The 26,045-nt window shown below is 37.5% G+C and overlaps 1 protein-coding gene and 1 long non-coding RNA gene across 3 annotated transcripts; one reads left to right on the top strand and one right to left on the bottom strand.

The window, feature by feature from the left end:
• Nucleotides 1–3,285: 3,285 nt before the first annotated feature.
• Nucleotides 3,286–19,555, bottom strand: LOC126831587 (ciliogenesis-associated TTC17-interacting protein). The gene is made up of 10 exons (XM_050562173.2): nt 19,408–19,555; nt 18,800–18,915; nt 18,367–18,611; nt 17,114–17,200; nt 15,705–15,765; nt 13,750–13,856; nt 10,485–10,609; nt 8,653–8,729; nt 7,366–7,454; nt 3,286–6,770 (listed from the first exon to the last, which is right to left on the bottom strand). The coding sequence occupies exons 1-10, from the start codon at nt 19,428–19,430 to the stop codon at nt 6,519–6,521; spliced, it is 1,182 nt and encodes a 393-aa protein (XP_050418130.2). The 5' UTR covers nt 19,431–19,555; the 3' UTR covers nt 3,286–6,518.
• LOC126831609 (uncharacterized) lies at nt 17,247–25,917 on the top strand. 2 transcript variants are annotated; one of them, XR_007684212.2, is made up of 5 exons: nt 17,247–17,492; nt 21,465–21,584; nt 22,315–22,451; nt 24,200–24,260; nt 24,883–25,917. It is a non-coding gene; the product is annotated as an uncharacterized LOC126831609 (long non-coding RNA). The 2 variants fall into 2 exon arrangements; XR_007684211.2 differs by lacking the exon at nt 17,247–17,492 and adding an exon at nt 19,598–19,737.
• Nucleotides 25,918–26,045: the final 128 nt, after the last annotated feature.

Genomic DNA, 26,045 nt, shown 5'->3' with positions numbered 1-26,045 from the left:
TTCGGAGACCAAAAGTTGTTATATGGGACTGTAAGAGGATAGCTGACAATTCAATACAGTAATTGAATGTCATTAGATAAGAGAACACGAGAAAAATAGAAATAGTCCGTACATTCCCTTGTTTATATTCATTCTATAGGGGAGAGCGGGGCTAGTTCGCACCATTTTTAATGAAACCAACATATCTCGATAACTTTTGAAGCTACGTTACCGTAGACCAGTGATTCTCATGGCACACAGGTGTGCCACGAGATCTTCCTGTGTGTGCCGTTTAGTTTGAGCCATACTATGTGTCTATGACTAGTCTGTGGCTACAGTTGTATGCCGTCTATGATTTGCCATGTTTTTTATTTTGCAAAAAATCAAATATTTTTCATATATATTAAGTCGGGTGTGTCGCTGTTTTTTCATGTGTTTCAAGGTGTGCCGTTGGCACAAAAGGGTTGAGAACCACTGCCGCAGACCATACTAGATTAAAGACAGTGGAGTTGGCTAATTTACGGCATACATTAAATAGTTTTATTGAAAGGCGTATCCAAGTAATTTCATCTCAAAGTCACCATGTCCGAATGGGCGAACATCAAGCCTCGGCTGTATGACAGTAAGTGATATGTACCTACGCCTATACAATTGCGATGCGGCACCGGTAACTCAGCTATCGTAGCACTCGGCAAATCTCGGCAGATTCCGGTACCCTACATCTAACCTCGGCTGTATGATAGTAATTGATATGTACCTACGCCCATACATTTGCGATGCGGCTACCGGTTTACTTTAACAGGAAAACGTGCCGCTTTTACAAAAAAGTCCCAAAAATGGCGTCTTTTGTCGAGTGTATATAACTAAACGAGCAGAGATATTGTCTCGAAGCTGCTGGTTTGATATAATTCCCTGGTAATTCCCCAAACCCAATGCCAAACTTGACGTTTGTTGATATAATACACTCTCCACAGAAATCCCCATGGGCGCAGCCATTTTTCATCCGGGACCTTTAAAATAGTTCCAATATGGCGGAATTCGTCATACAGCCGAGATTAGATGCGTTGAATCTATCGAGGTTTGCCGAATGCTATCGTAGCAATGATCTCCGAGTTAAAATTATATTTGGAACGTGTTTAATTAGTTCTATCACATATGTGATAATGACTGGCACCAATATTGTCCTTTAATGTCTGTGAGGATAATTTTCAATGAACATCCAAGTTTCGGCATACCATAACATCTGGAAGAACAGTCACCATGTAGTCTATCATTATCATACATGCATGTCTTGACATTGTATCCTCATCCTATACAGTGACTTGTTTGTTTGTTGTGGAAACTTGAAATGAATGGAATAATAATAATAATAATAATAATTAAAAAACAAGATTGTTCTGAGTTGAGATTTAAAATGGCTCACAGACTTTAATTGTTACAATGACTTTGGTAGTTTATTCCATAGAAAAGGATGGCGTGCACATAAAAGATCCCTTGGCAGTTGGCATTCCATATAAGAGAAGGCTGTAGCGCCGCTGCCTGGGCAAAATTTCCCTCATAGTCATAGTACACTGTGTGGCGTATGTCGTCTTCATTAGGTTAGGAGCAGAACAGTAGGACGTTAAAACCCATTTCATTTCCTCCGAACTGTATATACATTGTCCCTACACTACTAAAAAGGAGGAACAACACTGGATAATCACGAACTTTCTTGGTCAACACAGGTCTCGAACACGGGACATCCAGGTTAGCCAGTCAATCTCTTACTCACTGAGCCACAAATGATGATGAGCGTTCAAATGACTGTTGTCTCTTTAACTTGTCTAAATGGGAGAGAGAGAGAGAGAAATGGGGATTAAGGTCCACTCGACACAAACTAGATCATTTCGGGACTAACATATGGTTTAATTTTATTTCAATAATTCGCTTGCGCGTAAGGGTATTTAGCATTGGGAGGAAACCGGAGGACCCTGAGAAAACCCACGAGGTTGGACAGACGACCCTACTCCTTGTCACGTACAACCGGGGTTTCGAAACCACGCCAGTTGACTCAATGACAGGCTTTATGATACAGCGCGCACCTGCTAACCATTCGGCCATCCAATCCCTCAAATTGTCTAAATGAAGATGTACAACAAAATAAACCCCAACAAATAAAACTCACGAACATTGTTCTCTCATTTATCACAATTTTAATAAATAAATATGAAGGAAATATCAAACAATGAAAAATAATTCGACTTTTATAATCTATAGACATCATGATGAATTCACAACAGAAAATTATTGCTTTATAAAATAGAACTATTTTTAAAGATGCATTATGTAATATTTAGATAAAGAACTGGCAGTTCTTGCTATAATAGTTCAAAAATAGATGACGAAAAGGGAATTTGTTGAAAATTTGAATTAACATACTTCATTCTGAGCGGAGTTATGGCCGTTTGAAGAACAGTGTAGTTTCGATTGTTATTGCTACCGTCGTTATGATAATAAACAAAGTCTTGATTATCCAATTTTTTAATTAAATTATTAACGGACAATCATGTTTGAATCCACTGACAATCACAACCATCCGATGGTTTAGAGAGTTGAAGATGGGTTTGGTACGTGAATAAACGTCTAATTAATGATTTATATATATAACAGGCCAAATGAAAGATCTGTAATAGGCAGATTGAGCTCTTACATAATGCATCTTTAAATTTCCAGTAAAACAATTTGGTATTGAAATGGTTTTCACTACACCTGTTGCCATGAAAGCTGGTCAACTTTTGACTATTGTGTTTACCTCAGTCAGACATTTTTTCCAAGTTTTTACACCTGTTTTTATTATGTTTTAACCTTTTAAGGTGAAATTCTTTATAATTCTAAATCTATGTCATGTAAATTGACACAGAGAAAGAGAGAGAGAGGGGGGGGGGGTAACCTCCACTTGATACAAACTAGGTCATTTCGGGACTAATATATTTTACTTCTTATATCACTAATTCGGGTAGGGGTCTTTAGCAGTGGGTGGAAACCAAAGGACCCAAAGAAAACCCACGAAGTTGGACAGGCGATCCTACTGTCACGTACAACCAGGGAATCGAAAACCATGCCTCAGTTGACTTAAAAATGACAGACCTTATGATATAATGCACATGTGCTAGCCATTCAGCAATCCCCCTCTCCCATCACGTATTAGGCTGTGGTGTCACATATTTAATTATAAATGACTCAAATAACTTTACCAATAATTCATGAAAGCAATAATTTCCTGTAGAACAGAATAATTCTCACAATTTAAAACATATAAAATATATCAATAAATAACATCCAATTTATTTCCTAAAGATAAAAAATCACAACCATCTGAACATTTAACACAAGGATGGACTGGGATGTCTACATCTTCAATAGAAGGCTTGATCTCGCTTTAACTACATCAGGTCTTAATATTAAGGGAGAGAGAGAAACTAGGTCATTTCAGGACCAACATATGGTTTAATTTTACCTCAATAACTCGCCGCACGTAGGGGTCTTTAGCAGTGGGAGGAAACCAGAGGACCCGGAGAAAACCAACGAGGTTGGACATCTTAATATTAAGGTTGCGAGATGTAAATAGGGTTAGGGCATGTGATTGTTGACAGGATTGTGGGTTAGGGTTAGGGTTAGCGCTAGCCCTGTTTACATCTTTTGACCTGACGAAATCTGCAAGTGGCCTTAATATTTAGATCGATGGAGAGGCTATAGATTAGACCAAACTAATTTAAATATTTCTTCTTCGGGAAAACCTATTAAAAAAAAAATATCTTCCCATTTCTTCTGTCCAAAAAAATACTTAAAAATTCTTAGTTGCTCTTCCCAAAGGCTTTTAGTTCGAAAATATTACCCAAAACATTGTTCATAAGACTTAAATAACTATTTATTGACTAAAAATTAAAAATTGGTTTAGCCTTAAAATAAATAATACTGAATGCACATTATTCTTTTGTTAAATTTGACATATTTTGGAAATAATAAAGCTGTTTATAAAGTTGTGGGTGAACTTTCTGTTTTAATTCTGTTTAAAATCTAATTATTTGACAATCATCAGAAGATGGCAAATAAATGTATTATTCAAATTGGAACATTAGTTATTCGTGGAAATACATATGCATACACATACTTCATACCCAAATGGCCACCTCCCCCATTGCTGGTTATACATATTAAAGGGACAATAACACTCTTGCTGGCTTGACAGCTCCAGAAAATAAAAAATAGCCTTATTCTAAGTACTAGATATGTTAGTGTCCTACCTGTTATGTAAATTATCCATTAAATCCTATTTTACTTGTCCAGAGGGTTCAAAAATATTTTTAAATCCAAGTCACATTTGAAAAGCTTTACGTCAGGCTTTTCAAATCATTTAGTTGAATTTTTCCATTTTTTTAAATAAGGTGTGTTAAGATGAAATTTGTATCATCAATTAATTGAAATATTCTAAAATAGTACAATTTGTTGACTAGAATAAAGATTGGGACATATTATATTCAGTTACAACAAGAGTGGTATTGAGCCTTTAATAAACCTAATTCATATTCAAATTGGCACCTAAGTAATTGGTGGTGAGTAAAATGTTGTATAAAATGAAATTGACTATGGTGTGTAATTTTGGGAGATGAAGATGAATTATATTGGAAAAAATAATTTTATAATTATTACAGCGTTAACACAATCTCCAGAGAATCAAAACATACATCACACGTGGAGAGATTTTAAAACACACATTACATGTGGAGATATTTTAAAACATACATCACATGTGGAGAGATTTTAAAACATACATCACACGTGGCGAGATTTTAAAACAGACATCACATGTAGAGAGATTTTAAAATATACATCACATGTAGAGAGATTTTAAAACCAACATCACATGTGGAGATATTTTAAAACATACATCACATGTGGAGTTATTTTATAACATACATCACATGTGGAGATATTTTAAAACATACATCACATGTGGAGATATTTTAAAACATACATCACATGTGGAGAGATTTTAAAACATACATCACACATGGAGAGATTTTAAAACATACATCACATCTGGAGAGATTTTGCTCATTTTATATTTTATCTTGAATTCAAATCATATTAAAATGTACAATCAGATCTTTCGTTTCTTAGAGAGGAAAGGTTAGGGTTAGAGGGGAAGAGGGGTGTTTGATTGAAGTGTATCCAATTCCAGATTCCTTTCAAATTCAGTCTCATATCCTGTTATTATTTCTATACAAATTTGAAAACCGAGAAATATGGCACCTGTCACAGACAATTTCGTCAGGCTCAATCATTTTGGTATCTGTATTTTTTCTGGCATCAATTTTATTTTTATTTGAGTTTTTAATATTTGTAACAGATTTTCGGCCCAATATACAACTACTCATACAGCCCAATATACAACTACTCATACAGCCCAATATACAACTACTCATACAGCCTGACAATTTGTGTTTTTAATGATATTTATTAATAAATGTCCGGCACAAAGTTTAAAATATCTGGTTACAACTCTAATACTGTCTGACATTTTATCACCTACAACTACAATCGTTATTTCCAGGCCAGTAAATTAGAAATCAAATTTTGGATTTTTTGTCTATATGAAAATAACTCCAGTCTAAGGTCCATTTTCCACGTGTTTTCGCCAGCAGAAGTCACCGCATTTCCTCGTGCGTTTTTGTTTTTCCACGTGTACAAATAAATCGGTAAAAAGTTTGTTGGATCTCAAGTACATGATGTCATAAGTGAGGGAGAGAAATGGGGTTTAACATCCACTTGACAGGAACTACGTAATTTCGAGACTAACATATGGTTCAATTTTATTTTAATAATTTGCTAGTGTGTAGGGGTCTTTAGCAGTGGGAAGAAACCGGAGGACCGGGAGTGAAACCACAAGGTTGGACAGGCAACCCTACTCCTTGTCATGTAAAAGCGGGGAATCGAAACCACACCAGTTGACTCAATGACAGACCTTATGAAAACCCACGAGGTTGGACAGGCGACCTTACTCCTTGTCGAAACCTGGCCACTTGACTCAATGACAGATCTTATGAAAACCCATGAGGTTAAACAGACGAGCCTACTACTTCTCAATTACAAGCAGGGAATCGAAACTATGCCACTTGACTCAATGACTGACCTTATGATCAAACCATTCTACCACCTTCACCCTGTCATAAATGAAGATTTTGCAGCAACAAGAGCGGTTGATTGACTTATTCGAGGAGAACCTGTGTATATATGCTAGAAAGTAAACATCTGGTTGGCATGCATGTGCACACTTCACAAGAGAGAAAAAAATGCTGCGGTAAAGTCGCTCATCGAAACACTCCCATTTCATTGGCAATTCAAGCAACTTTTTCTCATCCATTGAAAGCAGGTCTTAAGTGTAAAGGTTTGAATGTAAAGAATGGAATCCGGAAATGGATACAAAAACAACCAATAATTATTTAAAATCTGTTAACAGAGAACCATTTATTTACAGTCTGGGTGATCATGTCTTTGAATTATCTGGTTGGCGTGCGTAACTGATCTATTCGGGTATTGCCTCGACTGACCGGGAAAGGAGTCGGAGCATTCGATGCCAAATAAGGAGATGGGTTTGGCACCGTCGTTGAAAATGCTGAGAAATATTCTGATGCGAAGGAGATGACGTCTTGAGGTTTACGAAGAAGCAGAAATTGCAGGAAGTCTGCAAGAAGAGCTTTGAGTTCTGGATGTTGTCTCATGTAAACGGCATGATCGCCTTTGATATCCTCCTGAAATTATACATTTTTAAAATTAGTTGTGAAGGAAATTCCCAACCTATGCAATAGAGAGAGAGAGAGAGAAGTGAATTTAAAGTCCACTCTACACCACACCTTAAGAATACTATAGAAAAGTGATATATCTATCGGTACATTCGTGGACAGCCTAAAACCATCCCAAACCAGGTCTGGGGCCAATACACTGCCAATGTAATGAATTACAAAACCATTATTTTTTTAAATATAATTATTACAATTACTTTCTCAATTTTTGCAATGTAATTAATTACCATTACCCATTGGGACCCAAACAGCTGTTCCTTAGTACCGGGATATTTGATATCAAAATTCTCTATTTGTTGCAATATTAATTACACTCATATGTGAAATGAAATGGGGTTTAACGTCCTACTCTTCTGCACCAACTGGGCTACTGAAGATGGGCATACGTCATACAGTGTACTATGAGCGACATTTAGCCCGGACAGTGGCACTAAGGCCTAATATTATATCTAATCCCGGCTGTCAAAGGTTCTAGCTGGGACCTCATTCTTCATTACATTCAAAGGACTACAAAAAAAAAGAGTGACATCAATCAATAACAAACCTTCCTATCTAGAAATTTTGAATACATCTGCATATCCTCTTCTATATTTAACGATCTCTTTTCAAATACTGGTTTAGGTGGCTCTTCATCTAAAATATAAAATAAAATGAAATGGGGTTTAATGTCCTACTCCGAACTGGGCTAATGAAGACAGGCATACGCCATACAGTGTGTTATTAGGGGAATTTTGCCCAGACACCCGCACTACACCCTACTCTTATATCGAATTCCAATTGTTAAGGTATCTTTTACATGCACGCCACACAACGTAACAATCACTTTTCTGGGTTATAAAACAAATGCTGCTGCTATGCAAGATATGCCCACATTTTGCAAGAGATGGACAGAGAACAAGCTAAAACAAATTGATTTTTCTTACAATCAGGCCCATAATCCAGGATGTTACCGTTCTACATGCATCAGTAATGAAAGGAACCACGATCTTTGGGAGAGAAACACATATTTTAAGTTTCATCAAAATCGGATAACAATTGTGACCTCTAGAGGGTCCACAATCTTGGTATATTACATGCTTATTATACTATTTTTTTAAAGGGGAGCAGCCATTTTGTCAGACTGTCTCGGTTCGATTGTCAGTATAAAATGTGGGCGTATAAAAAATATACAAATTGTCCTGAAATTTGCATAGTGTAGCATAAAACAAACTTAAAGTGATAGATTCTATCTATACCTTGATTTCAACTCAGGATTTTTACATTTGACATGAAATAACTTTACATTTTCAGTTCCTTCAAGGGAATTTGAGAGACATTTGTCAAGCCAGTGATTGTGTCAATTTATGAGTCTTACAAAGTTTTAGTGGTTTTAAAAAGAGTTAAATGAATTCTCATTCAACAGTCCTTTGAATATGGTTACAACGAATAAAATATCATTTAAAATTAAATACATTTATTATCTGGGTAAAAGGGATTAAAGGATGAGAGAAATGGGGTTTAACGTCCACTCGACACAAACTAGGTCATTTCGGGACTAACATATGGATAAATTCTATTTCAATAATTTTGCGCGTAGAGATCTTTAGCAGTTGGAGGAAACCAGAGAACCCACAGAAACCCCATGAGGTTGGATAGACGACCCTACTCTATATACAAGTGGGGAATTAAAACCACTCAACTTGATTCAAATACAGGCATTATGATGCAACGCGCCCACGTTATAACCGTTCTTTAAACCCCCAGGGATTAAAGGTCACCTTAAGCTCCCTGACGAGGCTGTGGTGAATTAGAATCCACAGGGAAGTGGTATCAAGTGGTCTAGATATCTTACCTCTAACAACAGCAGTGGGTACTTTAGCTAATTTCATCCCAACAGGTGAACCAACTTGTACACGATTTGTTAAATGTCTGGAATAAATCAATATAGTGGCTCAGTGAGTAAGATGTCAGCTCGCTAACCTCGATGTCTTGAGTTCGATCCCTGCCTCAGTCGTGTAGGACAGAGGACCTGACAAGGGAAAAATGAAATGAAATGGGGTTTAACGTCCTACTGTTCTGCTCCTCTACTGGGCTAATGAAGACGGGCATACGCCATACAGTGTGCTATGAGGGCAGCGGCACTATCGCCTACTCTTATATCGAATTCCAACTGCCAGGGGATCTTTTACGTGCATTCCAATATAGACACAGGACCCCGGTTTTCCGTCTCATCCGAAGGACTAGACAGCTGTCCTTGTCAGGCCCTCCGTTCTGCCCCACTGACAAGGGGAAACCACGTCGGAAAATCCGGATGGGACAAAAAAACAAGCTCCCATGTACACATTGCCATGCACATAAAACAGATCCCTTGACACACTGTAACCCAGGTATCATTTAATCTTGTGTATCTAACACTAATTTCTTTCACATTCGTTTAATATAGAATCTTTGTTTAAAAAGTTGTAAAAATCATTTAAAATCACCCAAAATCATCTAATTTGTACTAGTGTCCAGTTTAAGGCTGACTGATTAATTTTGATAATGAGTGTCCAATTTACTAGTATTTAATTTCCTGACCACTGTTCACAAATTAATCATCATGCATCAATAATCAATTGGGTTGTTTATTTTTTAACAGTGATTAAACACTGGACATTCATTATCAAAATTGAATGGTCAGCTTTAAACTGGACACAAGTAAAAATTAAATGAATTTTGGTGATTTTAAATGATTTTTACAAATTTTTAAACAAGGATTTGATATTAAATGAATGTAAAAGAAATTAGTGGTAGATACACAAGATTAAATGATACCTGAATTACAGTGACAGTTGGAATCCAATATAAGAGTAAGCTGTAGCGCCGCTGTCCAGGCAGAATTTCCCCGATAGCACACTGTATGGCGTATACCTGGGGACTTTGATCAGTCAGATATATTTCTGCTCACTTTTCTTTAGCCCGTCTTAATTAGCCCAGTTCAGAGCAAAACAGTAGGATGTTAAACCCCATTTCATTTCATTTCATTTCACTTTTCTTTAAATGACAATTTCCTTGTGAGCAGACGCCATCCGTGACACGTCAGCAGACACCATCCGTGACATGTCAGCAGACACCATCTGTGGCATGTCAGCAGACACCATCCGTGGCATGTCAGCAGACACCATCCTTGGCATGTCAGCAGACACCATCCGTGGCATGTCAGCAGAAACCATCCCTGACATGTCAGCAGACATCATCCCTGACATGTCAGCAGACACCATCCCTGACATGTGAGAACTGAGGACATTCCAGACGTTAGGTCCATGCCCTACCAACATCAGACTGAAACAGCATAGAGAGAGAAAAGTGGTTTAACTTCCACTTGACTCAAAACTAGATCATGTCACGCACAAGCGGGGAATCGAGACCACATCACATGACTCAATCACACCACTAAAACACCCCACCCATAACAATATCCAACATTGGTTGACAAAAAAAAATAATTATTAATGATTTACCCATACTGTGTAATTTAAAAATGATTTACCCATCCTGTGTATTTAAAAATGATTTACCCATCCTGTGTATCTAAAAATGATTTACCCATACTGTGTATTTAAAAATGATACCCATCTTGTGTTATTTAAGAATTACTAATGATTTACCCCTTCTGTTTAAAGTAAAGAATTATTAATGATTTACCCATCTTGTGTAAAATATGATTGCCATGTTGTTGGTAAATCTGTTTTTGAATTGATGGTTCTCTCAATACCATAAACTCGTAACTCTATGGCTTCAACTGTCTGTGTTCTCTCCTCTAAACATTTCTGTAATAAAAAAATACACAAATCATTTCAGGTTATCTTAACTCTCATTTAAAACTATAATATTAGTTAAGGTAACGATGTGTCTTCAACTAAAATATCAATTTCTCACAGTTTAGTTCATTCTTATTTATATGTACTCAGATTGATAATTTAACATCTAAACGAGTCAAGTCTCTAACTCAATATTTAACATTTAAATGAGTCAAGTCTCTAACTCAATATTTTCCATAATATTCAAAATTAGAATTCAATATTAGTCAATTTCAATCCATATTGATGTTGTGAAATCCTAATCTATATATATATTTGTGACTGTCGTTTGTCTGTCTGTCTGTCTGTTCGAGGTTGGCGGCTACACTAGGTCTGCCCTGAGTCTGAAATTTGGGGTATAGGGGTAGCTCGGACCGGGGAGTAACATAGGCCAGGTGGCGTTAGTCTACCACTTCCGGTTTCGGAGTTATGACCCCCGAGCGAAGCCGGTCTGTTCGGGGTTGGCGGCTACACTAGGTCTGCCCCGAGTCTGAAATTTGGGGTATAGGGGTAGCTCGGACCGGGGAGTAACATAGGCCAGGTGGCATTAGTCTACCACTTCCGGTTTCGGAGTTATGACCCCCGAGCGAAGTCTATCTGTTCGGGGTTGGCGGCTACATCTGCCCGAGTCTGAAATTTGGGGTATAGGGGTAGCTCGGACCGGGGAGTAATATAGGCCAGGTGGCGTTAGTCTACCTCTTCGGAGTTATGACCCCCGAGCGAAGTCTGTCTGTTCGGGGTTGGCGGCTACACTAGGTCTGCCCCGAGTCTGAAATTTGGGGTATAGGGGTAGCTCCGACCAGGGAGTAACATAGGCCAGGTGGTGTTAGTCTACCACTTCCGGTTTCGGAGTTATGAGCCCCGAGCGAAGTCGGTCTGTTCGGGGTTGGCGGCTACACTAGGTCTGCCCCGAGTCTGAAATTTGGGGTATAGGGGTAGCTCGGACCGGGGAGTAGCATAGGCCAGGTGGCGTTAGTCTACCACTTCCGGTTTCGGAGTTATGACTCCCGAGCGAAGCCGGGTATCCTGCTAGTTAAGTAATAAATGAAATATCTATACTAATATTTGTGACTGTCGTTTGTCTGTCTGTCTGTCTGTTCGAGGTTGGCGGCTACACTAGGTCTGCCCTGAGTCTGAAATTTGGGGTATAGGGGTAGCTCGGACCGGGGAGTAACATAGGCCAGGTGGCGTTAGTCTACCACTTCCGGTTTCGGAGTTATGACCCCCGAGCGAAGCCGGTCTGTTCGGGGTTAGCGGCTACACTAGGTCTGCCCCGAGTCTGAAATTTGGGGTATAGGGGTAGCTCGGACTGGGGTGTAACAGAGGCTAGGTGGCGTTAGTCTACCACTTCCGGTTTCGGCGTTATGACCCCCAAGCGAAGCCGGTCTGTTCGGGGTTGGCGGCTACACTAGGTCTGCCCCGAGTCTGAAATTTGGGGTATAGGGGTAGCTCGGACCGGAGAGTAACATAGGCCAGGTGGCGTTAGTCTACCACTTTCGGTTTCGGAGTTATGACCCCCGAGCGAAGTCTATCTGTTCGGGGTTGGCGGCTACACTAGGTCTGCCCCGAGTCTGAAATTTGCGGTATAGGGGTAGCTCGGGCCGGGGAGTAACATAGGCGAGGTGGCGTTAGTATACCACTTCCAGTTTCGTAGTTATGACCCCCGAGCGAAGCCGGTCTGTTCAGGGTTGGCGGCTACACTAGGTCTGCCCCGAGTTTGAAATTTGGGGTATAGGGGTAGCTTGGACCGGGGAGTAACATAGGCCAGGTGGCGTTAGTCTACCACTTCCGGTTTCGGAGTTATGACCCCCGAGCGAAGCCGGGTATCCTGCTAGTATGCAATATTTAAGACACAATGAACGTTTTAAAATATGGTACATAAGTCGTGTACCGTATCGTTTCGGGCGCAAAATCAATGAACAAAGAAACACATTACAATGTGGTAGTAAATAGTAATGGCTGATTCACAAATGGTAAAATAATAATTTAAAAAAACGGGAAGAATGGTCTAATTAGGTGTAAACAATTGTCATTCAGCTGGGATTCAATCAGATTTAAAATTGGAGAGAGAGAGAGAAATGGGGTTTAACGTCCACTCGACACAAACTAGGTCATTTCGGGACTAACATATGGTTTAATTTTATTTCAATAATTCGCTTGCGCGTAGGGGTCTTTAGCAGTGGGAGGAAACCGGAGGACCCGGAGAAAACCAACGAGGTTGGACAGGCGACCCTACTCCTTGTCACGTACAACCAGGGATTCGAAACCACGCCAGTCCACTCAATGACAGACTTTATGATACAGCGCGCGCACGCTAACCATTCAGCCATCCAACCCCCCGATTTAAAATTGGTCTATCAATTCTGTTCACCCACAACAAAATAGCAACAGATTTATTACATGACATGAAATGAAATAGGGTTCAACATCCTACTGTTCTGATCCTATACTGGGCTAATGAAGACGGGCATACGCCATACAGTGTGCTATGAGGGAAATTTTGCCCCGGCAGCGGCACTATCGCCTACTCTTATATCAAATTCCAACTGCCAGGGGATCTTTTACGTGCATTCCAATATATACACGGGACCTCGGTTTTTCGTCTCATCCGAAGGACTAGACAGCTGTCCTTGTCAGACCCTCCGTCCTGCATCACGGACAACGGGAAACCACGCCGGAAAATCTGGATGAGCTTTCTCGGCCAATGCAGGGATCGAACACCCGACCTCCAGGCTAGAATTTATTACATAGCGAGTGGCAAAGATTGATGAAATTTCAATTGAACATATCTGTGTAAATACTGAAAGGAATTGAGCCATTTTAGACTGATATTTCTATTAGAGATTCAACTTTCACAATATTGTCTTTTGCAAGAGTTCATACTGTGTTAAAATCACACCATGAGACTATACGTTAACAAGGGTTCATACCTTGAGACTATTAGTTTACAAGGGTTCATACTGTGTTAAAATCACACCATGAGACTATTAGTTTACAAAAGTTCATACTGTGCTAAAGGAAATTTGGCCCAGGCAGTGACCAATGGAAACAATGTTTGTTTTATAGTATAGTAGTTTTACGATACAGACCAAATGTTTGTGAATACTTACATATGTTGCAGCACACAGATTCGTTTCAGAATCAAATGAAACCAACTGAAAATCATCATCAGGCATTCCTTTCTCAATCAGTAATCGATGTAATAATAAATTTGATCCTGAAAAATTGAATCAGCAATCGATGTAATAATAAATTTGATCCTGAAAAATTGTATAATGAAAACATGGAGTATTAAATTCTGACATCACTCTGACAAGGACAGCTGTCTAGTCCTTCGGATGAGACGAAAAACCAAGGTCCCGTGTATACATTGGAATGCACGTAAAAGATCCCCTGGAAGTCGATATAAGAGTAGGCGATAGTGCCGCTGCCCAGGCAAAATTTCCCTCAAAGCACACTGTATGGCATATGCCCGTCTTCATTATCCCAGTATAGGAGCAGAACAGTAGGACGTTAAACCCCATTTCATTTCATTTCATTTCATTTCTGACATCACTAGTTGTACAGTGGTACCAGGTAGTGAGTGTCTGAATGGGCTTTAGATCTTCAGGTCTGTCATTTAGTGAAGTGACATTGTTTCGATTGAATGTTTGTACGTGAGTACGTGACAAGGAGTAAGGTCACCTGTCTAACCTCATGGGTTTTCTCTGGGTCCCACGGTTTCCTCCTACTGTGCAAGCAATCTATTGAAATAAAATTGAACCATGTTAGTCCCGAAATGACTTAGTTTCTCTATCTGTCACAGGCACAGAAACTATCTAATATGAAATGAAATGGAGATTAATGCTGTACTTCATTGGACTTATGACGGTAGGCATACACCATGTAGAAATTATGCCAGTACAACAGGACTGCGGCCTACCCTTATTTCCATTCCCAATGATGCCAGTACAACAGGGCTACGACCTGCCCTTATTTCCATTCCCAATGATGCCAGTACAGCAGGTCAACGGCCTGCCCTTATTTCCATTCCCCATGATGCCAGTACAACAGGTCAACGGCCTGCCCTTATTTCCATTCCCAATGTGCTGCTAATGGTTTACACACAACCTCTGATTGACCATCAGAATGACTAGAGGCTTTTTGACCATCAGAATGACTAGAGGCTTTTTGACCATCCGAATGACTAGAGGCTTTTTGAATATCAGAATGACTAGAGGCTTTTTGACCATCAGAATGACTAGATACTTTTTGACCATCAGAATGACTAGATACTTTTAGACCATCAGAATGACTAGATACTTTTAGGCCATCAGAATGACTAGATACTTTTTGACCATCAGAATGACTAGATACTTTTTGACCATCGGAATGACTAGAGGGTTTTCAATACAGCACCACAGAAAACCACACGTTGCTTTAACAAAACATTCTCAGACTTAAGTCAAGAATTTACGCAAAACCTTTCGCCTTATTTTAACTAAAACTTTTGTTGTTTTAATGTATCAAATACATCAATAATAAACTATGTGCAAAGTTTTATGTTTCTGGATCAAAAATATCTCTCATGGCCACTTGAGTCAATGACAGACCTTATGATCTAAAATGTGTTAAACCATTCGGATCCCCCCCCCCCTTTCCTACCGACCCCAATGCAGGTTGGTCTTGATACATGTTAGATCTTATATATGGTAGAAGTATCATAAAGCCTGTCATTGAGTCAAATGGTTTTGAATCCTCGGTTGTACGTGACAAGGAGTAGGGTCGCCTGTCCAACCTTGTGAGTTTTCTCCGGGTCCTCTGGTTTCCTCCCACTGCTAAAGACCCCTACGCGCAAGCGAATTATTGAAAAAAAATTAAACCATATGTTAGTCCCGAAATGACCTAGTTTGTGTCGAGTGGACGTTAAACCCCATTTCTCTCCCTCTATATGGTAGAAAATTAGAACCATTAAATACAAACGAACAAAAAATTTAATTATAATCAGATTCGTTTGTCTACTTCAATAGGTCAATGGATCCCTAAATGGACTCCCTGAATGTCGTTAAAATTTGTTTTCACTCACCTTCAGAAATGAAACCTTTCATATCATCAAAAGAAAAAGTTTTATTTTTACGTTCCACAGCCTGAAAAATAATTTATTAAGTTCACGGCACTGCTTGTTTCTATTTTAATATATTATCATAAGGTAAATGTCTTTCTCCATGTTGCATGGCAGTTTTTGTTATCAAAGCGAGGTAGAAATGGAGTTTAACGTCCACTCGCCACAAACTTGTTTGTGCATAGGGGTCTTTAGCAGTGGGAGGAAACCGGAGGACCCAGAGAAAACCCACGAGGTTGAACAGGCGACCCAACTCCTTGTCACGTACAACTGGGGAATCGAAACCATGCCAGTTGACTCAATGATAGACCTTATGATACAGAACGCACATGCTAACCATTCAGCCATCCAACCCCCCCTAGAGTGTTTGAAGTAATATTTTCTGACATGAACAGATGGAGATAAAGTCAAGTTTGGTTTCTGGGAGATTATATCTGAGAATATTTTAAGATGATACCCAAGACAATATTTCTGTTTATTTAGGTGTGGAGTATGACATTATTTAGATAAATTTACTAGGAACAAAATATGCTCTGTGGTTGGAGGGTAGGGTCTGGATGTACAAAAAGGATGTTCGAGCCTATGGATTCGTTTGACCAGTTGAAGAAAAAGAAATTGAGATGATCAGCCCCCTTTCGATATTTTTATTCAGACATGCGTGATGCATTCCTAGATTACTTCACAATTCCCAAACTTATAGCTATGTTATCTCAATTTACTGCACACACGTGAACAGCAGCGTCCAAGCAGAGGTTTGGACACAAACGCGCTCAAATCAAATATAATGACATCCATGGAAACCATGACACTGGAATGAACCTTAAACTTTGCAACTCAATTATTACAGGTAAACAATTTAGCTGTAAAACGCGATACTTGGTATTCGCGATGGTCGAGGAATCTAAAAGGCTCACAAGCTGGGTAAATACCCAATCGAAATTAGTGCCAATATATGCAGGGTATTGTGTGAAGGGCTAGATAAGATGTACGGAGTTAAAGCAAGATCAAGCCTTCTATTGAAGATGTACAGAGTTAAAGCAAGATAAAGCCTTCTATTGAAGATGTACAGAGTTAAAGCAAGATCAAGCCTTCTATTGAAGATGTACGAAGTTAAAGCAAGATCAAGCCTTCTATTGAAGATGTACAGAGTTAAAGCGAGATCAAGCCTTCTATTGAAGATGTACAGAGTTAAAGCAAGATCAAGCCTTCTATTGAAGATGTACAGAGTTAAAGCAAGATCAAGCCTTCTATTGAAGATGGGTGTGTTGTGGTTATAAAGATGAAGATAATGCTGTCATGAAATTAGCATTATAGTCAATGGGGAGAGAGTTAGTAGTCTTACTCCAGCTGATAACATGACAAACTGAACTTACCTCCCCTTGGGTAATTATTCTGTTCACTGTATATTCTGTTTCCTGCTTGACTATATTTGTTTTTCTATCTAAAGGACAATTATCAAGCTGAAATTATATATTAGAGTATTGAGTTTAACGTCCTACTGTTTTGCTTCAACTGGGATAATGAAGATGGGCATACACTAACATTAAGTTTTCCATGAGGGTAATTTTTCTGGACAGCAGCGCTACAGCCTTGTCTTATATCGAATTCCAAATGCCAAGGTTCTTTTACGTGTACATTAATGTATACACCGGACCTTGGTTTTGCTTTGCATCCAAATGACTATACATATTGTCCCTTTTCAGGCCACAGCACCATGGGGAAATACGCAGGGATCAAATACAGGATCTCCAGGTTCGTGAGTATTACTGATTTCACTTAGCCGACAGGCTTGTATTAGAATATAGTCATGACTCAATAATAATCTTTAATGAATGATTAGATTGGCTTTCAGTCATATGCCAGTTTCAACTGACCAGAAGTGAGAGAGAGGTTTAACGTCCACTTGAGACAAACTAGGGGTCTTTAACTGTGGGAAGACGGGCGACCCTACTCCTTGTCACATACAAGCAGGGAATCGTAACCACACAACCTGAATCAATGACAAGACGGGCGACCCTACCACTTGTCATGTACAAGTGGGGAATCACAACCACACCACTTGACTCAATGACAGACCTTATGATCTAAGGCCCATACATAAAAACCATTCGGCCACCCAACTCCTCTAAAGTTAAAGAACCGGTTGATGTTTTAAAGCTGCAATTTCATATTTTTAAGTTATATTTTTAAAATTTATTAAAATAAAGCTTTAAAATAGATGGTATCTATAAACCGTCCTACCTTGTTAAAGAATAATCCTATTAATCCTATAAGTTAGTATAAGTCACTATTGCCAGCTGAGAAATTGGCAAAAATATCATTTTCAACTTCAAATTCCAACGTTTGAAGATAGCTAATGCATGGAGGCAATAGGAAAACAAGGGAGGTACTGGTAATTGTGTTATTATTTCCTGTGTCAATGATTTTTAAGGGTGAGAAATAATGCCCATGGTCGTATAATAGTGAGTTGATAACCTATTGAGCAAAAGACATAGAAATAATTATGTTTTTGACTTTCTTAGAAAATATGAAATTATCGCTTTAAATAGTCAACAATTTTGCTTCAAAAACTTGAATTATAGAGAAAAAGTATTTGACATGAAAAACTAAGAGAAGTGATTCTTACATTAACATACTCATGGTGGTGCTGTTCAATTGTTTCTAGATTCCGTGTGACGTAACAAGTTATAGACGTCCCACATGGTACTCCGTCAATAGCCCCGTGACTATTAGCGTGCACCAGAAAACAGTCCTGGTTACAATGTTTGGTGGGTTCGATCGTCACACAAAATTCTCCCAGTTCTTTGCCCGTATCAGAGATTGTGACAAGTTTGTCGTCAAACATCATATATTTAAAATCGGTTTCTGGAACTGAAAAAAAAAAAAACATTATGAAAATTATTTCACTTTTTCATTTAGTAGTTGGACTTTTATGGAACGATATAAAGCCCATAATCAACTCTCTAGGCCATCAGATGGATTAGACAACTGTCGCCATTCAAATATAAAGTGTTTTAGACTTTGATATTACAATGGGGTGTGTTAGTGTAATATCTCACCTAGACTTTCTAGAAACTTTAAAGCAGCTGAAGTTGCTTCAGGTATTTCAGGTATTTCATCACCTTTCTTCTCCTCATCAGGACTGTTCACATCCACTCCTATTTTTGGTACTTCACTGAAAATAATGATTTCCAAAATTGAACACAAGATTTGAAAGCAAATTTGTCTCCATGACAACCATAATCCATATATGACGAAATGAAATTTGACTGGGGGCCAATTCTTTTTCGACAAGGATTCAATAGGGTGGTTTCTGAACGTACAGGCTAACAGGACGAATGGAATGATACCTACGTTCAAAGCTGAACTAAGACTGTAATTCAATTCAAATTGATATTAAGAATAAGATATGAACTGATTTAATGAGGGGAGGTTTTACAAACTTTAGATATAAACATTATTTATTTACAATCAAAAGTCAAAACGATTCATCCCCCTTCAATTTGTCACTAAATTTCAATCGTAGTATTACTTAGTTAGTACTATTACTAATTAACTCTCGATAGTTTATAGCCAGTATGAGTACAGGAGGAGGCCTACTTTTATAGATTTACCCTTTCATACTAGGAGGATTAAATGAAAGAACCTTCTCGCAATATTAGATTACCTGTTAACATTTTGCTCTTCCATTTTGTGAAATGAATTTGGGCTGAAGTCAAATAATTTTGATGTTATCCTAAGAAATAAATAGACCGAAAAAATAAATACTTTTTGACAGCTAGAAAAAAATGGACGATCACTATGGATATTTTGACTTCCGGTTGTATTCGTAATCAAGGTTGCTTCCCCTTACTTGCTCTTTAGAATAGAAAAAACACGATAGGTATCGCTTTGTTTTCTGTTTCTTAGCAACACGATTACTTTTTCTTCTTTTTTTATGATTAATCTGGGCCTGGTCTGAAAACATTCATTCCACCTGCTAAAAGTTACAGCCGAGGTAAGATTCCTAACCAACTCGATTGTGTATTTTCGAATCGGGTAGAATCTAGGTAGGATTTTTTTAAAACGAATCATCAACGATATATGACGATATTTATTTTTGTCCGCTTCACATCTTTTTCTTTGCAAATCTAATCTTGGATTTTGGATTCAAAGAAGTATAATAGTAAATTAAAATAGCCTACTACACTAGGCCTATAAGAACTAGGCCTACATGTTGGCATAGATCTAGGCCTAGTGAAAATTTTGCAATAATTAAACAATCGTCAATGCGCTTGAAAAAATTACTACACTAAAGTTAGTGTTTGTTAAATCCCATTGCTTAAATTCGATTGCAAAATTAGGCTAAGTATAATAAAAAGCCTACTACTTCGCTAACTCCTGAGCAAAGATCTGACTTAAGCGTAGAAATTTAATAAGAAAAACGTGCAGGATCAAAGGGTCCAAACGATTTTATTCGAGTTGAGTGAAGATCCGACTTATTATACAAATACGACTTATGCGAAGTTTAGGCCTACTTTTTTTTTTTCTTTTTTTTTTTTTTAAAAATATTACATAACAGATAACAGGTACATCATACAGTATTATTACATTATAGGGTTTATCATTACATCATATGTACATATAATTATATCATACAATTTCAAAATCATTTATTTAACATTCATTTATTATTGCCAGTAGATGATTATCTTTAGTATTGTGTGCAGGGAATACGTTACTTCTATTAGTCTCAAAGGGTACTGTTTTATTATGTGTAATTATATTTAGCTTGGTTTTCCCCCAAGATGTGTTATCTCCCCTTAAGGAGGCCAGAGTCTTGACATTATTAGCGACCTTTTTTGTACATTTTAAGGCAAAATTTTAAGCTGTTAAGCGGTAGATTAAAGTACACATCCTTTCCACGAAATGAAAGTCGAAAGTTGAAAGGACTTAAGTACGTTTAGCTACCGTGTTGTTCATATAATTTAATAACAATAATTTTTGTTTATTTCTGTTTTATTTGGGTATGCGGTAAAAATGTCCATTTATTAAGTATCTTCTTATTAGTTTTAAAAATTTCCAGTTCTAAGGATTTTTTACTTTGTAAAAATGCTCTGTATCTTTCGCGGGTAGGAATATTTGCTTCTATTTTTGATTTATTATATATGTAATACTTAGTTAAAAATATTATTTGATTTACAAAAGTCCATTTGTTAATATTGTCAAAAACTGATTTATCTAGGCAACCAAGGTGAATTTCCTTTTGTGTTATATTTATGTTTATATTTGCTTTTGTAAGAATTTCATACATTTCGTTCCATATTCGTTGCGAAGTTTACTGTAGGTAGATCTATTCCAAAAGATAATAATTATTAATAATACCGTATAGATCTAGGCCTATATGATCTACGAAGAATTATTTTTCAAAAACACACAGACCAGCTAAAATGATCCGAAGGAAGGCCAGTAATGAGTAAGGATTATGGATATGGAATAGATATATATTGGCCTAGATCCTAGATTTATTATTTGTATGAAGTTTTGATAAACAAAGTCATTTCAAAGATTGTGAATAAATTTGGTATTTTGGACATGTCAATCAGACTCAGACAGTATAACGGCAGATTCATAGCTTTGATCAAACTGTTTCACAGCGGTAATAGTTTAGTCTTGAACCACCAGTCTGTCTACATATCATTTCTAATCTAGATCTAATATGAGATTCATTTAATTCTCTTCCAGAATTACCATTTGTTTGTAAAATTATTAAAGATGGCTGCCTCTGGTATTAATGAACACATGGAAGCTAGAAGAAAACAAAAATTCCTTGATATGCAGGCTAGCAAGAAAAAACAATTCATTGTAAGTTTTCTTGTTTTGATATATTGGGGCCTGATGTTTGTTTGTTTGGGCCTAATGTCCCCAATCATTATTGGAGCCTGATATTTGTTTGTTTGGGCCTAATGTCCCCAATCATTATTGGAGCCTGATGTTTGTTTGTTTGGGCCTAATGTCCCCAATCATTATTGGAGCCTGATGTTTGTTTGTTTGGGCCTACTGTCCCCAATCATTATTGGAGCCTGATGTTTGTTTGTTTAGGCCTACTGTCCCCTATCATTATTTCAGGGATTGTGCTGGCGTAGGGGACAAACAAATAGAAGGGGGTCGCAAACGGTTAAACGTGTGCATGTTGGATCAGATGGTCTGTCATTGAGTCAACTGGTGTGGTTTCTATTCCCTGTTTGTATGTGACAAGGAGTAGGGTCGCCTATCCAACCTCATGGGTTCTCCCTCAGGTTTCCTCCTACTGGTAAAGACCCCTATGCGCAAGCGAATTCTTGAAATAAAATTGAACCATATGTTATTCCCGAAATGACCTGGTTTGTGTCGAGTGGACGTTAAAACCCCTGTGCGCAAGCGAATTCTTGAAGTAAAATTGAACCATATGTTATTCCCGAAATGACCTGGTTTGTGTCGAGTGGACGTTAAACCCTATTTCTCATTCTCTGTGGATGGTTTCAGAATTTACTACCAGTCATTGAGTACATCAAGAGACCTGGAATTAAAACTTTGAAGAATTTTTATATTGCAGGATGCGTATAATTCCAACCCTGATAATATATTGCTAGAACAGATGGATCAGGTCCAGCAGATGTCTTACAACATGGAAGGAGATGGTATTAGAAAAGTTGGAAGTCCTCCAGGAATCACAGACAAAGATATACAGAAGTAAGATCTTCTTAATCTGTCAAATTTATGTAGTGGTTGGGGGGGGGGGGTGATTTTAATCGATTCGGTGTCTCGAAATCAATTCCTGTCATAACAGCAGAAGGTGTGAAAACTCAAGAATTTGAGATGGCTAGGCGCTTGTCAACTGACTTGGAAGCTACCTCGGTCATTCAATCACTGTTGCTGAAGCATTACATCACAATGTTGGACCCTTTTCATGAAAACTTAAACATAAAATATTTAAAAGATACAAACTGTTTCTTTGCTTTAAGATTAAAGTCCTAGTACTGTACAGATTTGATCTCTTAACCAACGAAAAGGCTGGTTTCCTAAAATATAAATATCTTAACCAACGAAAAGGCTGGTTTCCTAAAATATAAATATCTTAGCCAATGAAAAGGCTGGTTTCCTAAAATATTTTAGTTGAGATTCGAGTGAATAAGATCTGTAATCAGAACTAGTAATACCATAGTAGAAGTCATTTCTGTGTCCATCAATTGTAATTGTATCAACTACTGGGGGTTGGATGACCGAATGGTTAGCACGTGCGCGTTGTATCATAAGGCCTGTCATTGACCAACTGGGGTAGTTTCGAATCCCCGGCTGTACGTGACAAGGATTAGGATCGCCTGTCTAACCTCATGGGTTTTGTCCGGGTCCTCCGGTTTCCTCCCACTGCTATAGACCCCTACGTGCAAGCGAATTATTGAAATAAAATGAAACCATATGTTAGTCCCAAAATAACCTAGTTTGTGTCGAGTGGACAATAAACCCCATTTCTCTCTTTCTCTCTCTCTGTATCAACTATTGATCGGGCAACCCAAAGAGATATTTAAAGGGGTTTAGGGCAATAATCCTTTAAATCCATTGTAGACTAAGGGGAGATAATTCAGTGCTACAAATTGAAATGTTAATATTTTTGTAATATTTTAGATGTTGTAAGCTTTCCTTCATTATGAAATAATTAAACTAGATATCTTACCCTGTTATTCAATAACATAATTCAAGTTTAAGTCAGAATAAGTCTGTATGGTTGAACTGGGAAACTTGTTTTGAAGATTAAAGGGGGGATAACTCTGTCACAAACTCATCTCCTGATTGGTTCCCCATGTTTGCTCTTCTTCATGGATTGCATGGTGTAGAAATCTTAAACTATAATTAAATCAGTGTTTAGCTAGGGTAATTAAAATAAATTATCAGAAAAAAATTTGAAGTACATATAAAATATTTCTGACCAGTTTTGTCATGGAAATTATAATGTAGTTGATCTATGAACTCTGTTAATATGTATGTTTCTGACATGTACAGAACCAGATAAATTATAGTATATAGTTAAACATACATTATTCAAGAGGTAAATCTGCCTATTGCAGGTCTTTCTTTAGGCCTGAAATGTTTTCTAAAGTATTAATTAGACATTAATTAACTGATCCAGGCCTTAATCAACTCTCGATGGCATCAGTTTTCTCCAATATTAAATAGATTAGAATGGTTCAGCGATACTTTGATTTAATCAAATATAGAGGACCGAGTCTTAGCTTCAATCAACCAGTACGGTGGTTGAAATTATTGCACACGTCTGTCAAACCTTCAAAGGCTAATATCTTCGCTTGCAGTAGAGTAATTTGAATGAAATTTTCAATTATTCATTTTACATCATCTACTTTCGAACTATTATAGCAAGAATGGTTAGTTCTTTATCTAAATCTTACATAATGTATCTTTAATAAATTACTTTTTTTTTACAGGTACAGAACAGGAAAAACAAAGTTGGTTGTTTACTCGGCCAAGTTGCCTGATAGGCTCTCGGTAAGTCTTAATTTTAAATTAAAGAATCAGTTTTCAACAATTTAATTACCGATGTAAACCCAGAGAAAATGAGATCTACAAAATTATAAAGTTTGGTAATCTAATGATGAGTTAGATCCCGGGGTTCGCTGTAGGATTGTTGGTGGTGAAGGACCGAGGACCTGACATCATACGTCTAGTTGTCCGTTGGTCATATTGCAGCAAAATTTACCTCCTTAAATCGACCAACAACAGGACCGAATCCCGGACCGTCTGGTTAATGAAAAATGAAATGAAATGGGGTTTAACGTCCTATTGTTCTGTTCTTACAAGTCTGAGGAAGACGGGCATATGCCATACATTGTGCTATGAGGGAAATTTTGCGAGGACAGTGGCACTATGGCCTACTCTTATATCAAATTCTAATTGCCAGGGGATCTTTTACATGCAAGCCAAGTGTACACATTCTGGAAACCATGCCAGAAACTCTCGATGAACATTCTTGGCCAATGCAGGGACCGAACACGCAACCTTCAGGTTAGCGAGCCTTTCTGCTACTTAACGTAAAACTAGTCTTCTTTAAGACTTTCAATAAAATAACAGAAATTCAGAAATTTTATCTTTTTGTTTTTCTATATTTCAGTCAACCAACTATTCACAGCAATGGTGATATTGTTGTCCTGATTAACAAGCTTGTGTCTTTCGTATTGTTGTCTTGATTAACCAGCTCACATCTTTTGTATTAAGTATTGTTGTCCAGTCTTAACATAAACAGAATCAAACTATGATGCATTTATGATCTTTTATTCATATGTTTGCATCCTTTATTGCGTATACCATTGATAGTATTGCATGCCCGTGTTTTGCATGCCCCCGTATACCATTGATAGTATTGCATGCCCACGTATTGCATGCCCCCGTATACCATTGATAGTATTGCATGCCCCCTTATCCCCTTATACCATTGATAGTATTGCATACCCACGTATACCATTGATAGTATTGCATGCCCACGTATACCATTGATCTATTTTTGAGCTTTTAATCAAAATCTATTTATCTTCCATATTTATGTCTCTGTCCCACATTTATCAACTGTTACTTATATTTGTATATGAATACATTCACTGTTATAGTTGTCTTGTTTTTGTAATATATACATATTTAGTTTTTGACATTTTAATGTTTTACTTTTTCGATTAGCTGTACAACTTGGAAAATAAATTTTTAAGTACCATTTTTACGATAATAAACCAACTCTCGATTTTCATTTGTAATGTTTAATGAAGATATGTCAGTTTTCCATATGGCGGACATTGTGTAATCCACCTAATATCCCGGCTATTCGATGATCTAGAGAGATGATTATGGGCTTGTCATGTGAATAAAAAATGTTTAAATAGTAGTTTATATAACATTTAAGTGAGAAAACGACCTGCAATAGACAGATTTAGCACTAACAATAATATATCTATATACAAACTGTCGAGTCATCAGTTTTATATTTATATAATGGTGTGAACTATTGAGTCATCAGTTTATATAATGGTGTAAAATGATTTCTACCAATTTTATCAGTATTATTTATCTTGAATATTCTCATTTTATGAATTTTGTTTTTTGATTTTCTGATGTGAAGCATTCATATAATTTAGCTTTAATTTAACCATGAATAAATGTTTTTTATTGTTAAATCATAGATTTCCAAGTTTTATTTTATGATTAACTCTAGGAATATGTTTGACTAGCAGATGACCCGGCGCTGCACGAGTTGAAAGTAGTAAAACTCTGAAACAGGAAGCGGTA

This window comes from Patella vulgata, chromosome 9 (genome assembly GCF_932274485.2).
Source record: "Patella vulgata chromosome 9, xgPatVulg1.2, whole genome shotgun sequence".
NCBI classification, from domain to species: domain Eukaryota; kingdom Metazoa; phylum Mollusca; class Gastropoda; family Patellidae; genus Patella; species Patella vulgata.
This window is presented reverse-complemented; position numbering and strand designations above follow the sequence as displayed.